General features: G+C 48.2%; 1 protein-coding gene across 1 annotated transcript in view; it reads left to right on the top strand.

The window, feature by feature from the left end:
• Nucleotides 1-3,801: 3,801 nt before the first annotated feature.
• The window catches only part of Cfap77 (cilia and flagella associated protein 77), a 124,851-nt gene continuing 111,846 nt past the window's right edge, over nucleotides 3,802-16,806 (top strand). Inside the window, exon 1 of the mRNA XM_057755506.1 lies at nucleotides 3,802-4,047. Coding sequence (XP_057611489.1) covers nucleotides 3,853-4,047 — 195 coding nt within the window. The 5' untranslated portion in view covers nucleotides 3,802-3,852. The remainder of the gene's footprint in view (nucleotides 4,048-16,806) is intronic.

Here is a 16,806-nt window from a genome sequence, read left to right as displayed (position 1 = left end):
ATGATTGGGGTTCAGGATGTGAGGTCTCAGCAACTTCTTCCAGTCCCCATGCCAACCTGCCACAATGGACCCTTATCCCTTTAGAGCCATAAGCACAAATAAACTCTTCTTTCTATAAGTCCTTCCTTGTCATGGTATTTTATCACACCAGTAGATCAAGAACTAATACACAATGTAGCACTGTTTGAGGTAGTTTCAAGCAACTCAGCAGTGTGCGTGTGTATGTTCATGTGCATGTATGTGAGCCTACTCAAACGAGTGGCAATGTAAAAAGGCTTGTGACTCCAGGTGAGGGCCTCAGATTTTTATCGAACTCATTGTATTTAGTTAAAAATATATGGGTGTGAGTGTTTCCCTTGTGTTTGTACGCCATGTGTGTACTTGGGGCCTGAGGAGGCCAGAAGATGGCATCAGATCCCTTGAAAGTGGAATTACTGACTCTTTTGAACCACTAAGCGGGTACTTGGAATCAAATCCAGGTCCTCGGCAGGAACAGCAAGTCCTTCTAACTGCTGAGCCATTTCTCCATTTTTTTCCCCAATTTTTAACTCTCTAGTAGGTTTGAATATTTTTCAAGCCAGGCTTTCTCTGTGTATCTTTTGCTGTCCTGGAACTCACTCTGTAGACCAGGCTGGCCTTGAACTCAGAGAAATCTGCCTGCTTCTGCCTCCTGAGTGCTGGGATTAAAGACATGTGCCACCATGCCAAGCTTGGATTTTTTTAAATAAAAAAATTTCTTTCCAGGGCAGGCTCCAAAGCTACAGAGAAACCCTGTCTCGAAAAAAAAAAAAAAAAACCAAAAAAAAAAAAATTTCTGAAGTGAGAGGCAATATGAGTGTTGCCAAGATAAGATGGGATGGTCCTTCAGGGTTCTCGCTTCACAGAAGAAACTGCCAGATATTCTGCAGGACACAGAAGAAAGCAAACGATGAACTTTGCCAGCACAAGGCAGAACAGATCTTCAAATTCCCTGCTTCACTGAAAAGTTCAGATGCTCTGGGTCTGTAGGCTGAAGATGGATGCCCCAATGTTACAGAAGAACTTTGGGTGACTGTCCAGGCAGTGGGATGTCTCTGTAAATTCTACAGTTTTGGAAGTTGCTTACAATACACTTCCTGTTTACTTAGGTAATATTATATCCTTTTGGGGGTCTATGGTGGTGTTAAACACTAGATAGTTATGAGTATAGTTTTTCTTAATTATGATGAAGGATAAATTAGGTATAGAGCTTTGGTCTCACAAAGATAGACTAGATGATAAAATATTTTCTTTAATTTTGCCAAATACAAATGAACTAAATATTGTTACTATGGTTCTTGCTTGATAACTTTATATATATACATACATATATACATACATATAGATACATACATACCTATATATAAATTTACTATGTTAAAGTTAAAACCTTCCTTTTTAATTAGACAGAAAAGGGGAAATGATGTAGGATGTCCTCCTGCATTCTGTGACTATGTGTTTCTCTTATTGGTTGATAAATAAAACTGTTTCGGCCAATGGCCAGGCAGAATATACCCTAGCTGGGAAAATGAAGCAAAGACAGGGAGAGAGAAGGCAGAGTTGGGGAGACGCCATGTAGCTGCCAGGGTAGTGAGAAGCCAGGGCATCACAGGTAAACCACAGCCACATGGTGATACATAGATTAATAAAAATGGGTTAATTTATAGATAGTTAACCAATAAGAAGTCTGAGCCGTCAGCCAAACAACTGTAACTGATATTAAGCCCCAGAGTGGTTATTTTATAAGCTGCTGTGGGGACCTGGTAGGTTGAGAGAAACTGGTCCATTGATGTTATGCCCAAATCCGCGAAGTCCCCCAAAAGTCAACAAGGAGACCAAGTCCTGTATGTAAAAGCAAAGAGCCTTTATTTTATGCAAGTTTGCAAACTCAGTCTCTCCACATGTCCAACGTATCGGAATAATAAATAGAGAGCCCCGAGCTCAATTAGAGTTGGGTTTTTATAGTAGTAAAGTTGGGGGTGAGGGGTTTCTGAGGTTCAGGACCCCTGATTGGCTGACATTTGTCTAGAGGTGTCTTGGTGAGTGGGTGCTGGCAGGTGATTCTATCTACAGCTGTTGGAACATTAGGCATTTCCTCTGGATAGTCTGTTCTTGGGTGGTGCTCAGTTAATCTTAGTTTATGGTTCTCTCTGCAACCAGGTATTGTTTGAGGGTAAACTACTGAGACTCAGGCCTCCATTAAACTTATCAATGGCCGAGTCCTACTCTGGCAGGTGATAACGGTTGGAAGTAAAGAACTTCCTTGGGGTGATCTGTTCATATTTAACTTATCATGGCTGACTTCCACAGTGGAACCAGAAGAACAGAGAAAAATCTCCATCTACAAATTTCAGGTTGGAGGCTGGAGAGATGGCTCAGCAGTTAAGAGCACTGATTGCTCTTCCAGAGGTTCTGGGTTTAATTCTCAGTACCCACGTGGCAGTTCTCAACTGTAACTCTAAGACCTGACACCCTCATATATACATGAAGGCCAAACACCAGTGCACATAAAACAAACTTTTAAAAAACCCACCCATTTAATTTTTTTCAGGTTGTAGGGTTGGTAAACCTTTAAGAATAGTCTCAGATGTGCCATTTCCAGAGGGGTTTTTATGCTTTACATTTATTTATTTATTTATTTATTTATTTATTTATTTATATACACGTGTGCCACAGCATTCATGTGGAACCGGGGGACAATTTGGAAGTGTGCCCTTCCACCATATGGGTCCTGAGAATCAAATTGGTTGTCAGTCTTGGCAACTTGAGTCATTTCTCTGGTCCCATTTCAGATTTTTTTAAAAAGATTTGTTTATGTATACGAGCGCTTTGTCTTCCTGTTCATCTTCATGACAGAAGAGGACATCAGGTCCCGTTGTAGGCAGTTGTGAGCCACTGTCTGATTGCTGGGAGTTGAACTCAGGACCTGTGAAAGAGCATCGTGTTCTTCTATTCGCTAAGCAACTCTCCCGCCCGGATTTCAGATGTTCTTAGTTAACCAAGCTCGTGGACCTGAGATTTTCAGCTCCCCCGCCCCCATTTGGTTGTGGAATAACACACTATTGGGTCCCCCCCCCCCTTCCTTTCCACCCAATTCACAAAAACAGGGGAAGGAGAATCCAACAGGGAAACTGGCTTAGGACCACCCCGTGGGTTAGCATGGACACCAAGCCTAGGATGCTTGTTCCTATTGCAACATCAACATGTTAATGTGATATCCAGGGGAGTGTGTGTGTGTGTGTGTGTGTGTGTGTGTGTGTGCAAGCTTGGAGCAAGCTTGGGAAGGAACTGAATAGAGAAGGATGGGTAGAGAGAGGGCGAAAGCCAAGGATAAATGGCTTTCTAGAATCTTCCGCTTTTAACACAATTTAGACTTGATTCTTGGGTTTTCCTATGTCGACTTGAGAAAATTCTAAAACGTCTCTGTTGGGGCGGTTACACAGACAAACCCTGCCTCGAAAAAAAAAGTGTGTGTGTATTTGTGTGTATGCGTGTCTTTGGTTGCCAAGAATTTCAAGAAAGGAAACCGGAAGCTCCTGCGCCGTTGGCGTCCCGTCGCCAAGGAGACGGGCCATTCCATTTCTTCGCAAGGGTAAATAGTCTTCCCCCTTCCAGTCTGCAACAAGGTGGCTAAATTACTTCGAAGAACTCGGCAGGGTTTACGCGCTCGGCCGGGGCTCCACAGGTGGGCGCGCTCCACTTCCGAACTTGCCTGGCCGCAGCGTGCACCCCCTGTCCGTGTGGTGCAGCCCGGAGCGGCGAGCGTGGGGTGTAGGGCAGAACTCTGTGGGCTTGCATCTCGGAGATTGGGGTCTGATCTCGGAGGTCTCCAGGATGCCAGATCAGGCTAAGTCCCGGCAAGACTTCACGCGATGGAAAAAGAAGAAGCAACCCGTGCGCCGCACGGTCAGTCAGATCTGCCCGCCACCCCGACGGCCGCTGACTGTGGCAGACATCCGTCCGGGCATGGAGAACGAGAGGCTGGGGGTCGTGCGTGACTCCATGTTTCAGAACCCACTCATCGTCAAGGTGAGCGCTCGGGCGCGCTCGTCCCCTCCACGGGCACCTACGCTGCCGATGGGTTCCAGCTGCCGAGCCCTCTGGCCTCAGGGTCCGGGGTCCAGGCGCAGTGTCGGAAACCAGCTCTAGGCGGGAAAGGTCTGGACGGACAGTCGGCAGTCGCGGCTGGTCCCCTGAGCCTCAGTGCCCTTAAGTGGCACACATTATCGGAAGACTATGAATAGGGCAATCCCTGCGGGGCTCGATAAACCCACAGGGTGACAGACAGGTCGCAGGCACCCTTTCATGAGCTTGCCACCCGAATATCCACTTTTCCCAGCACCTTTGGTCTACTGTGCAGCAGGCGCTCCGGGACTCTCGTGGAAACCTTAAGTGTGTGTGGGGAGGTGCAAATACTCACTTTGAGGCCTGGCCAGCACTAGCGTGCGAGCAGCGTTATGGCTGAATCACCTTCCCTTTCAGTGTCGGACATCTGTGCTTTACTCTGTTTTCCCGCCTGGTTGAAAACTCCACGTGGGCGTGGCTCTGCTCCTAAGTGCGGGGGGGGGGGGGGGGGGGAATCAAGTTAAAGTTTAACTTTTATCAAGGTAGTCCTGGAGCAAGTTTACCTGTGGCCACTAGAGGGCAGTGTGCTTCTAAGAATGTACTCAGTTTCCCAGGTTCAGGGTGCGGAGGGTGATGGGCGCGCCGATGGTAACCATGGATTCAGTAATCATGATTTCTCTGACTCCAGGCACTGTTTAGAACCCAGAGTGATGCGATCTCTCTCTTTCCCTTCTCCTTTCCTCTTTCTCCTTCTTTTTCTTCCCTCCCCTCCTCTTTCCCTTTCTTCCTTTTCTTTCCCTCCCTTCCCCAACTCCTTCCTTTCGTTCCTTCTTTTTGTGAAGGGAACCTGGTTTTTCTTAGCTGTGCTATAACTGGCTGCATTCTTTGACTCCTGGGAAATCAGTGACGCTCCTGGACATTTTCGGGCTAGTTAATGTTCGCAGCAGGAAGGAAGTTAGGTGCAGTATAGGGTGCAGCAGCATCCTTTGCACCAGACTTCTGAGATGGCTCCCTAGTGCGACAGAGCCTTTGCTTACTTCTTGGAGAGCTGACCTCAACAGGCACGTGGGACAGACGGTTGGGATTTACTGTGGGCCAAGGACAGACTCAAGTACCACCTATCAGTGGCTGCTCTGCTGTCCAGCCATTGCTTTAACCAGCTGTCACCAGTGTGCAGCGCCTTCCCACTCAGATATGAGACAAAGGGCTCTACAGTCACTGCCACAGTGAATTCTCGCGTAATGTTCGCTCCAAGTGACACATGTATATCTGCATACACACGCATTATACATGTATATATGTATAGCAAAAACACGTGTTCTATATAGCGCACCATATGTTTAGCATTTGTACATAGCAATGCATGTAAATTCGGTGTATGAAACACCCCTCTCTTCCCCCTTTGCTTCCCCCCTGGTTATGTCAAGGACAGCATTTGAGCTGTAAGGTGGCGCCAGCCTAACAGCCTTCCGGATAAATTCCATCCTTGTTTCTGGAGCTGGAGTTGAGGAACGATCATTTTTTTTACAACGTATTGGTGGTGATTGATCCACCAATGGGGGTCTGTTTTCAGGCTGTCCTGGTCCATGGTGATCCACCAGTGCAGGGTCCTGGCGCTCTTTGGTGACAGCAGGGGGCAGTGTTTCCCTCCAACTCTGTCCTTGGTTTTTGAAGCACCGGTAGTGGTAGCGGTTAGGATGCTGATGTACACATTCAATATTTACCCCTTTCTGTAAGATCTTCCGTCAAAACCCAGACTGCTTTAAGGTTGGCAGAGAGGGAATGTGGAAAGGAAGCTGAGCCTCTCCTTGTTGCTAGAGCTCCCTGTAAGCCAGTGCATGGGGAAATCGCTGCCAGGCTTTTGACTCCAGGTTCTACCAGAGCTGGCTTAAAAGCCACGCCACTGCATCCCAGCCAGCTTTCTCTATGTAAAGAAAATCTGAATTCTGAAACATTGAGAGTTTGGGCTTTAAAGAAAATGGAAATAATAAAAGTAGTTAGGGTTCCAGAACATTAAAAAAAAATACAGTTCTATCATTTCTCCTGTGCTCGACTTGTAGGCTCCTTTACGGGGGTTGCTCATTTTGTTGGCCCTAGTGTGGGAGTGAATCCCTCCTCCTCGTGTGAGTATGCTTGGGTCTGGTGTCTTTGGGGATGATGGCAACTGAGTTGTATTTTACCGTTGTCTCTTCCTGAGCCTGAAGGAGCGCATCTCTATCAGATGACACGGCAACCCTGGAAATACTTATTTCCCCGCATGAAGAGGCCATCACTCACATTGTTTCCCCTCATGGCAAGGTTCAGCAGTTTTTGTTTGTTCCTTTCCTTTTTCTTTTTCTCCAAGTTCAAATGCAGCCAAACAAATACAGCCCTAGTATTTCCCACCCATGGAATTTACCAGAACATATCTGCATTAGTTATTCAAAAACATGTCTTCAAGAGGCCGCAGCAACCAGAGGAAAAGGGAAAGCCTCAGATTTGCAAGCAGGTGTTTTTTATCTATAGACACTCACCAACCGATCACCTCGCAGAAACCCAAGCAAACGGCTTGTTTAATGACAGTTAATTGCGGCCTTATGGTGTTTTATGCAACTACAAAAGTAATGTAAATAGTTTCCATTGGCAAGGGCTTCTCTATTGTCAAGTGATGTGCAGCCAACCAGCTTCCCCTTCAGGGTGACTCTGTGGGAAGTATAAAATTAAATTGAGAGAGAACCTAGCTTTATCCTGCTTGATTCTCATTTCCCTAGAATCCAGAGACGCAACATAGAATCCTGCCACAGTAGCCTCCCAGGCTCCCTCACAAAACCTGTCAAGGTGTACCCTTCCCACCGCGGCAACTTGGCTGATACCCTGTCAATACAATTATGGGGAGAGGCTGTGCGGCTTGCTCCGCTGACAGCTCTGAGTCTGCTGTCGCCCCGGAGAGGCAGGTTGCTGCACGGGAGTGGGACTGATTGAACCCAGCACCCTCAGAAAGTACAAATGATCAGGGCACCTGATTTTTTTCATAATTTATTAGTGACTTTGTTTTTTTCTTTCCTGTGGGGGTTTATGTCACAAATAAGAAGAGCACACATTTGTAAAATAAAGTAATAGAATCAAACATTTGAGGCTAGAAGGAAGTTTGCCCGCATCAAATGTATCTCCTTTGGGGGGGGGAAGACACTCACCCTGGGGTGCTGCTGTGACCTGGTATCAGAAGTGGGAGGAGCCGCCCCCCCCCTCCTGAATTACCACCTCATGCTGTTTTGGCCGCAAGCCATGACTAATTAATCAAGGGTAACCCAGGTGTGGTACAGCCTGGAAAGTGCTCGCAAGTGAGTCTGACCCAGCGCCATCCACTCAGTGTCCCTGCAGAAGTCAGCAGTATGGATTCCTCAGGGTTTTTAATGTTTAGTAGGTGCGGGGGGGGTCATTCTAAGCTGGGGTGGGGGCATAGAAACAAGTTCAGAACTTAGCCTCTGCCCCCAGGGACTTGACCGTTTAGGGTTTACATGGAGAAATAAGATACACAGAGATACAGGCACACACAGACTCATATGTCCAGGCATGTAGACACACAGATATACCATTGGACATACACACACAGACACAGAAGCATAGGTACACATACGAAAGAAGTCAAACAATGTCACAAGTCACCTCCTCTGAGTTTTCCAGTGAAGCAGAAGCCCAGGGCATTCAGTTTTAGGGAGAAGGTATCGTAAGAAGGTCCATGTTAGGGGTCAGGAGATTGGCAAAGCCAGCACTCTGTGCAGAGTGATTCCGCTCTTCCTTCCACTCCAAGCATTAGGGGCTGTTCGTGCCAACTCAAGTTCCAGTTCATAAGACTCAGTGCTGCGTTGAGTTGTTATCATTACCAGCACAAGGAAGTGTTTATCTGGAGCGAGTGTGTTCAAATTGGATGCTCTACAAAGCCAGGCGAGCACACCATGCCCACTAATAGCCTAACGGCTCGAATAAATATTACTGCTGGTGAGCGTAAACACGGAGACAGCGATGGGCATTAGGAAGGCAGGCTGTCCAAAGCCCGCCTGCACAAAGATACCAGTGTTTTCATTACAGGGTGGGAAAATATTGTGTGTGGTCTGTCTGCCGAAGAGAATATGGCTGTGATCGCTCAGCCCCTTTACATTCAATTACAGTGTAATGGGAGGAAATGAAATGTTAGTGAGGAATTAAAAACCATCCTGTGGTTCAGTCTGGGCCGGATGCATTGCTGTGGGTTTATCCATCCTTGTTTTCTCCATTCCTTCCTTGTCCTCTCCCTCCTCCCTTCCTCCTCCTTCCCACCTCCTCTTCCCTCCTTCCCTCTTTTCCTCTTTCTCCCCCTCCCCTCCTCTTTCCCTCCTTCCCCTCTTTCTCCTCCTCCCTCTCATTTCTCCTCTCCCTCTTCCTTCTTGTGAGTGTGTGCATGTTTGTGTGTGCTCACTACTGCATTGTGTGTGTGTGTTTGTGCATACCTGTGTGCATGTTTGTGTGTGTATGTGTGCAGAGGTCAGAGGTCAACCTCAGGTGTTGTTTTTCAGAAGCCATCCACCTTGGTTTTGAGACAGGATCTCACTAACCTGGAACTCAACAAATAAGTTAGTCTGGCTGGCCAGGGAGCCCCAGGGATCCACCCATCTTCACCTCCCAAAAACTGGGATTATGGGATTACAAGTGAGAGCCACCTTGTCAACTTCCTTCCTTCCTTCCTTCCTTCCTTCCTTCCTTCCTTCCTTCCTTCCTTCCTTCCTTCCTTCCTTCCTTTCCTTCTAATGGCTGTCCCCTTTTCCTCATTTAAATCAAAGCCTCCCTCTGGCTGATGCCCAGCCTTATCCCTTCAGAGGGCAGCAGATGAAGCAGTGAACAAACCTCACTGCCTAAGTCTGTGACCATTCCAGAGAGAAGAGCTGCCCTCTCTCCTGGCTCCTCACTGCAGTCCCCAGGGCGGCTGCCTCCTCCACTGGCTCCTCACTGCAGCTCCCAGGACAGCTGCCCAGGCATAGCTGCAGAGTCACCTTTCTCTTCTGTCTCTTAGCACAAGGAGGTGCATGGATGAAGACAAGACCTCAGAACTGGGGTTCTTCCTATTAAACCCAGTCACCCTCTGATTATGTGACCCTCAGAACATGGCTGGGGCTTGAAGGGAAGGCTGATCTTCAGGAAGAACGCTGAGACCCAGGTGGACGGGTCAGCGGTTATTCCTTATAGCTTTCAGAACACTCTGAACCCAGCGCTGGCTGCTATGCATGTCAGGCTCCTTCATCTTTTGTTTACTTGTGTGGTGATCGGAGGGCACCTTTTGAAGTCAGTTCTCTGACCCCACGTGGCTTCCAGGGATAGAACTCAGGGCATGGCGTTTGCACAGCAAGTTCTTTAACCAGCTGATCAGCTCTCTGCCTTCAAACCCTGTTTCCTATTACAGTGGTTTCAAACCTTTCTAGGGGTCCCAGAAACCTTGGAGATCTCACAAATGGAGTCATTCTATCTTTAAGATTGCGTCTAGACTGAGGGTAGAGCTGTGCCTAGTGCATATGAATCACTACCCTCCACCCCCACTCAGTGCCACAAAATAAATAGGCACCAATCAGTCAGTCACTCAGAGCATCCTTATATACATGCCTTTATGCCAGCAGAGGGCATCAGATCCCACTACAGATGGCTGTGAGCCACCCTGTGGGTGCTGGGAACTGAACTCAGGACCTCTGGAAGAGCAGCCAGTGCTCTTAACCTCTTCAGCCTGCATCCTCCTTCTCAAAGCTTAAGAAGAAAACACATCTCATTAAAAGCATCCTGCATGAAACGTTCACGCGGGCTCTCCAATATTGTAGCTGCACTTTAAGGTCTAGTTCTGAGCTGTCGGCTCTGCATTCCTGTTTGGGAGCCTTGTAAATGTTTTTTATCCGGGAAGATTGGGCCTTTCCCAATCTGAGATTTTCTATTCTTGCAGGAAAGTCACAGAACTTTGTCCTAGCCCTCGAGACCTGGATGTGTTAAACCCAGCAATGTGCCTGCTGGACTCTCCCTCCTGCCTGGTGACCTTCAGGGTGGCAGGCAAAACAAAGGGGGCACAGCACCAAGAATGTGCAGCCTCGGTCAGGTTTAGCAAATACAGCAACTCTCGTTTGCCTTCTTCAAACGAATGCCAAGGAAACTAACCTAACCAGTGGCTACAATTCAACTTTAAGCACAAACGTCCCCTGGTTCCTTGTTCAAGTTCTTCCATCAGTGCAAATGAGAACACAATTCCAAGTTGGCTAAGCAGGTATGAAGCTGAGCTCCCTTATGGAGGGGAGGCCACTAGAGTGGTTCTGGAGCCAACAGATGCCAGCCACTTGCTTGTTCTGCCACCCAGGAGTGGGAGGTATTATTTCCGAGACTCCATTTCTTCTATCAGTGAGGAGACCAGAGTTGGTACCTGGTCATAGGAGAGTAATGAGGATTCCATGGGATCACTAGGTCGTGGTTAGCCATGGGTACCCCCAGAGAGCACTTTATTTTTTTATTTTTTTTTATTTTTTTGTTTTTCGAGACAGGGTTTCTCTGTGGTTTTGGAGCCTGTCCTGGAACTAGCTCTTGTAGACCAGGCTGGTCTCAAACTCACAGAGTCTGCCTGCCTCTGCCTCCCAAGTGCAGAGAGCACTTTAAAAGCAAGTTCTTTGGTTTTCTATGCACCCCATCACAAATACTTTTGTTCCTTAAGGCAACCCTTGCGTACTGAGCTGTTGATGTTAGGTAAATGTTAAGGGCTGAAGAGATGGCTCAGCAATTAAGAGTGCTCACTGGGAACTTTCAGGGGAGCGGGGTTCGGTTCCCAGCACCCATGTGAGGTGGCTTCCAACCCCCTGTAGCTCTAGCTCCAAGGGATTTTACTCCCTCTTGTGATCTCCTCAGGCACCTGCACACATGTAGTACATATAAACTCACACAGGTACACACACATACTTTTTTTAAATAAAAAAATCTAAATGTAATGTTGAGTCTAAACCCGGTGAGTTTTCATGTTTATCAAGTGCTGATGCTTATCCCAGTGTGCGCTCTAACTGAGCGACACTGTCTCTACCCCAAACTTTCTTACCCTACCCTAGAGCCGACAACGTACTCTGGTTAAGCCAGATGAAGAGCTCTGCTGGGCTTGTCTCACCCATGTGTCCAGGCTCGTGGAGATGGGATGCTACCTCACAGAAACAGGAAAACACTTGAGTGACGTTGATGGCTCTAAGCTGAGGAGGGCAGTTTTACTCAGTGATACGTACTTTGGAGATCAACGGACTCCAAGGAACTTATTTCTAGAACCCACTGTTTTTGGTTGGTGAAGCTGGCAGGGAGGTGCTGTCGGCCCCTCGTTGGTGGGCAGAGGTCATGGATGCTGCTCAATTTGTCATAATGTGAAACCAGCTCCTCCCGCCTGCATCTAGGAACCAGTCTCCAAATGTCAACAGTTTTGAGACTGAGGGATCTTGAACTAGAGCCATAAGCAAAAGGGGGGGGGGCTTGTTTGTAGCTCAACACAGCCTCTGGAAAATCTAATGTAGACTCACGGAAAGCAAACAGTTGGTCTGAGCTGCTTCTCTCTTTGCTTGCTTCTGCCTGTCCTCCCCGACGGCAGATGCTATTTTAAACCATCTCCTCCTTCAGTCTGTTTCTTTCCCCTTAGTGATGTTTGTCTGCAACTTGTCTGCTTCAATCCCTGCCCACATTGCAATTTAAGAAAAATAATATTTTTCAGCCTTCTTGCGGTGCGGCTCAATAACTCATTAAGTAAACTCATTAGCAGAGAGACCGGTTTGTTGAGCAATCACTGATTGGTGTATGAGCTTTGCAGATGTCCAGGGTCCTGTCTCACTCTGCATGAACTAAGTTAAGATTTCAGGTGGAGGATTGACGCAGTGTAGAAAAATTAAGCTCATAGTGGGTCAGCACCCCATGGCAGATCTTGCGCTTTCGCGTAGCACTAAATATCACATTTCAGGGTAACAGCAATGAGTTTTAGAAGGAAAACAGCTGTAATGATCCACCCAATAATTTAAAGGCACACCAGGGGTGGGTCAAGAAACAGACATGGGTCAATGAACTTAAAGTTCAGCACAGGCAACACCCAGAAAGGGGGAAGGGTCCGTCAAAAGGACTGCAGAAAATACATAATGACCCCCAAAGAGGGAGTTTTGATCTTTTATAGGAACCAAACAATACATATCTGGGAGGCGGGGGAACTCAGAAGCATGCAAGCTAAGTGTCTTTGTGTGGACGAGCACTCTTTGTGTTTTGTCTAAGGGAATAAAAGCATCGCCTTAGAAGCTCTTTGGTTTCAAGGGATGGATGGCCACACTGCTGCCAGGTGGCTGGCCATTTGCACGTGACCATAGAGCATCTAAACTGGATCATTGCACCAGAGAAAAAGTCCCAGTTTTCCGATGCTTGGATGTCACAGCCTTTCACGAAGTTGGGATGCCCGAAGAGCTTGCGGAGAGGCTGTGGCATTTGAGTGAAGGGGAAGTTTGCTGCTGACTCCACCCGTTCCGTTTAGTGGACCAGAGTGAATTAGGCCATGCCACCACCTTAAGATGTCATTATTTGAATTTTATAGAATTGCATTTCTATGTTCCCTCTGCCTTCTAGCAGAGCTCTTAAGAATACAGAAACTGGCCAGGCGGTGGTGGCGCACGCCTTTAATCCCAGCACTTGGGAGGCAGAGGCAGGCGGATCTTTGTGAGTTTGAGACCAGCCTGGTCTCCAAGAGCTAGTTCCAGGACAGCCTCCAAAGCCACAGAAAAACCCTGTCTCGAAAAGCCAAAAAAAAAAAAAAAAAAAAAAAAAAATACAGAAACTGAGTAGCTCGGGATTTGAACACTTGTTTAGCACTGCAAAAATAAACAACAGAGCTTGGCTTTGGCTGTTGTTTGGTCTGGTTACGGGAGGCATTTGAAATTGATAATGAACACATCAGTCCGTGAGCAAATGTTTTATTGCCCTGTGATGGGGAGGCCTGGCTGGAAGTACAAGGGGTTTAAAGATCTGTGTCCAGTGGGCTGATAGTTTTGACCGGGGAATCACTGGTCTTTGAAGATTGGAACCAAGTTATTGAGGGTGGAAGGAGAGGAGAGGAAGGTCAAGGCGCCACATTCAGAAGTCGAGGCAGGAGCAGAAAGGACTGTACAGCTGGTCTGGATTGTCAAGTGAGTTGATCTGACTTGGGTATGGATGGAGGAGGGGCCGCTGGAGGGAGGCTGGGCTGGGCAGATGTCGCAGGACAGTCAGCGTTGTGCAGGTGCTCCCAGCGAGAAGGACCAAACCTCCTCTGATTCTGTGAGGGCTCTGAAGGAATTGGTAGAAAATGGCAGTCTGCTGGGTGGTGGTGGCACATGCCTTTAATCCCAGCACACAGGAGGCAGAGGTGGATCTCTGAGTTCGAGGACAGCCTGTCCTAACAGAGCGAGTTCCAGAAAAAGCTACAGAGAAACCCTGTCTCGAAAAACAAACAAACAAACAAACAAACAAAAACAAAAACCAACAATCATTCTTTTGCTGCTTTAGCCAACGCTTCCTTTCTGAGGGCGCCTTATGCACCTGGTGGAGGGATGGGTACAGGTCTGGGCGTTGCTCTCACGGAGCCCACAGCCCAGCAGGCAGAAGACAGACAAGAAAAAACAGGGGAGGCTTAGAATCTACAGTAGCCCGGTCAGGGTGGGATCCCTGCTCAGGGCTGTGGGCAGCAGGAAGCAAGGGAGGTCTTGCAGGAAGGTCAGAAGCTGTGTGCAGGGAGCTGGAGAGGTGAGAACGGAGTCAGATTCCCTAAACAGGAAGCTTTAGGATCATTCTTTAAAAAATAAAGAATTTTATTTGAGATAGTCTCATGTAGCCAAGCCTGGTTTTGAACTCACCATGTAGTCAAGGATGGCTTTGAACTCTTGATTCTCCTGCCTCCACCTCCTGAGTGCTGGGTTCCAGGCATGTGCTACAAAGCTTGGTTTTCTTTGGGTGGGAGTTGAACTCAGAGGGTTGTGCATGCCAGGCAGGCACGCTACAAAGTCAGAATACGAAATGATAAATAGTTCCAGAAATCACAGTCAGGAGCTTGGAAGAGGCCCTGGGCTAGTGAGTGCCTGAAGCTGGTGCTTCATTCGTTACCGGGTCAGTCAGTGTTTGGCTGGGGGAGAAAAGTGTTTTGGGAGAGGGGATAGATAGTATCTATGTGGTGTGGTGGGGTGGAGGGTGCACCAGATAGCTACACTGGACTCCTTCGCTCCTCTCCTGGCTGTGTGTCATTTATGCATTCACTCATTCTTGTACTGTGTGACACACACTTCCTCTGAATTAGGTGTGCCTGGCCCTGGGACCACAGTGATGACCTCATGGTCTGTGTGGTGCCCCTCTCAAGTCCTTCAGTCTCGTTTCCGAAACCCTGGATTCCCTTGCAGCCAGCCTGAGCCCACACTAACTTCACACGCTCAGCTACTTGCCAGATATCTGGGTCTAGCTGTCTGTCCACCAGGAGCACCTCATGGGACAAGGTAGCCTTTGTCCCTGCAGCAGACAGGCCTTGGAAAACAGGCAGTAAGACCAGTGTTCTTCAGGACAAGGCTGCCGAGGGACCTGTTACCAGAGGCTAGACCCACTTCTAGGCTTTTAAGCCTGACCTTCTCAGAGGAGTGGAGTGTTTGTGTTGTGTTTGGTAGCTGTTGAGAGGAAGTGATTCCAGGCAAAGTAAGAGGTTTTGTGGAGCCGGGTGGTGGTGGGGCATGCCTTTAATCCCTGCACTCGGGAGACAGAGACAGGAGGATCTCTGTGAGTTCAAAGCCAGCCTGATCTACAAAGTGAGTTTCAGGACAGGCTCCAAAGCTATAGAGAAACCATGTCTTGAAAAAAACAAACAAAACAAAAAACAAAACACTTTTTCTGGAAGTGTATTCAGGGCTAACCTGGCACCCTGGAGAAGGATGAGGGCAGGATGGTCACCATGAGTCCCTGGGAACAGGAAGGGCTAAGATGAGGCTGTGTCTGGCCTGGAAAGACTTGAAGAACCCAAAGCTAAGGACTAAAGGACATATACCCCAAAGGCCTCCAAAATCCACATCAGTCCCAGCCACTGTGCCTCTTCCTGCACTGAGGGGCTTGGGCATCTAGGTACAGACAGAGGTCACTGTGTGTGATTGTTGAAGTGGGTGAGTTGGGAGCATCCTGGTCTCTTCTCAAGCTGGCTGCTGGGAGCTAGATGATGGCAGGACATATGCCTCACTGATGGGTTAGGGTTAGAATCTTCAATTTGTTTACTTTTTGCAAACTCAACAAGCCCGAGTCTGAAATGCTGCGAGTGTCACCGGCTGTTTGAGAACCTTCAGGAGAGGCTCTGAGGTCCCTTTGGGCCGAGTGCTATGCTTGCTTCCAAAAGCTTTATAAACTGTCACTGAAGATTTTGCCAGCTCTGGAGACACCCAGTGGGCATGAATTCAGAGGCTTAAGTAAATCTTTTAGACACTCCTCTTCCAAAAGGAAAGCAGGAGTCTGCCCCACGTTCCCGAGAGCCCCAGGCTTTCTTCAACAGTTCTGGTGGCAGGGTGCTCCTGGGTTTGGCTTCTTCCAGAGTGGGAATTCAAGGATGAGGCTGAGCCCAGAACCTTACACTCTCGACCAGAGACCCATTGGACCTGCTGACCTCCCAGAGGAGCAAATGGGCCTCCCGATGCATGCATCACATCCCCTGTGCCTTTGCAACATCTCTAAAAGGTGGCAGGTACTCCTGTTCCCATTGTACAGCTGTGAGACCGAGGCTTAGAGTTCACACAAATTGCCTGAAGTCAGCCAGAGGAACCAGCCAAGCCAAGCGGGGACCCTACAGCACCAGGCCACAGCAAAAGTACCAACCAAATCAGAAGAATTTAGTGACAGCGATGGCTGCCAGTCATCAAGAGCCTCTCAAGTGTCAAGCCATTCCCTCCCTCCCTCTCTCCCTCTCTCCTCCCTCCCTCCCTCCCTCCCTCCCTCCCTCCCTCCCTCCCTCCCTCCCTCCCTCCCTCCCTTCCATCCTTCTTTCCTGTCATGCTTGTGAAGACTTTGAGGCTTATCAATGGGTAAAGGCACTCACCACTCAGCCTTCCAGCCTGAGTTCCATCCTTAGGTCTCACATGGTAGAGAAACAGGACTGATTTCCTCACTGATTTGTCTCTGGCCTTCATATGCATGCACACACACACACACACACACACACACACACACACGCTCGTGTGCGCTATCAAAGGGAAGCTACCGACACAGTCAATCCTAGCATCTCTTGCCCAGGTGATTGCCCACTGCTGCCTTCCTTATTCATGTTTCCCATTCAAATATACTCAAAATCGTGGCCTTTCTTCCTCTTTTCCTTACGTGCTGGGGACAGAGCTCAGGATGTCCCCTCGCTAGGGAAGGTGTTCTACCACTGAGCTGCACACCAACCCCCTCAGTACCACATTTTTTGTATATAGCCTCTCAGCTCTGTGAGATCCACATTTTGAGCTCAGTATGGGTGACATCCCCAAGGTCACACAGAGGGCAAATGGCGGGATTGGTATCTGTGGCTAGAATGGGTTCGCCGCTTATCAGGCGATGTGTGTTACTGCCTGGTACCTTAGGAGACAACTTTGTCCTGATAGGACAGAAGGATCCAGCAGGTCTGGATCAGCCTACAGAGGCAGGCTCATCTGTGGAGGCCTTACCTGGGCTCATAAGAGTTCCATGGGGCTGGCAGATGAGCCACACTAG

This window comes from Chionomys nivalis, chromosome 22, assembly GCF_950005125.1.
Source record: "Chionomys nivalis chromosome 22, mChiNiv1.1, whole genome shotgun sequence".
Classification (NCBI taxonomy): domain Eukaryota; kingdom Metazoa; phylum Chordata; class Mammalia; order Rodentia; family Cricetidae; genus Chionomys; species Chionomys nivalis.
Note: the sequence above shows the minus strand (reverse complement) of the source record. Positions and strands in the feature narration are given on the sequence as shown.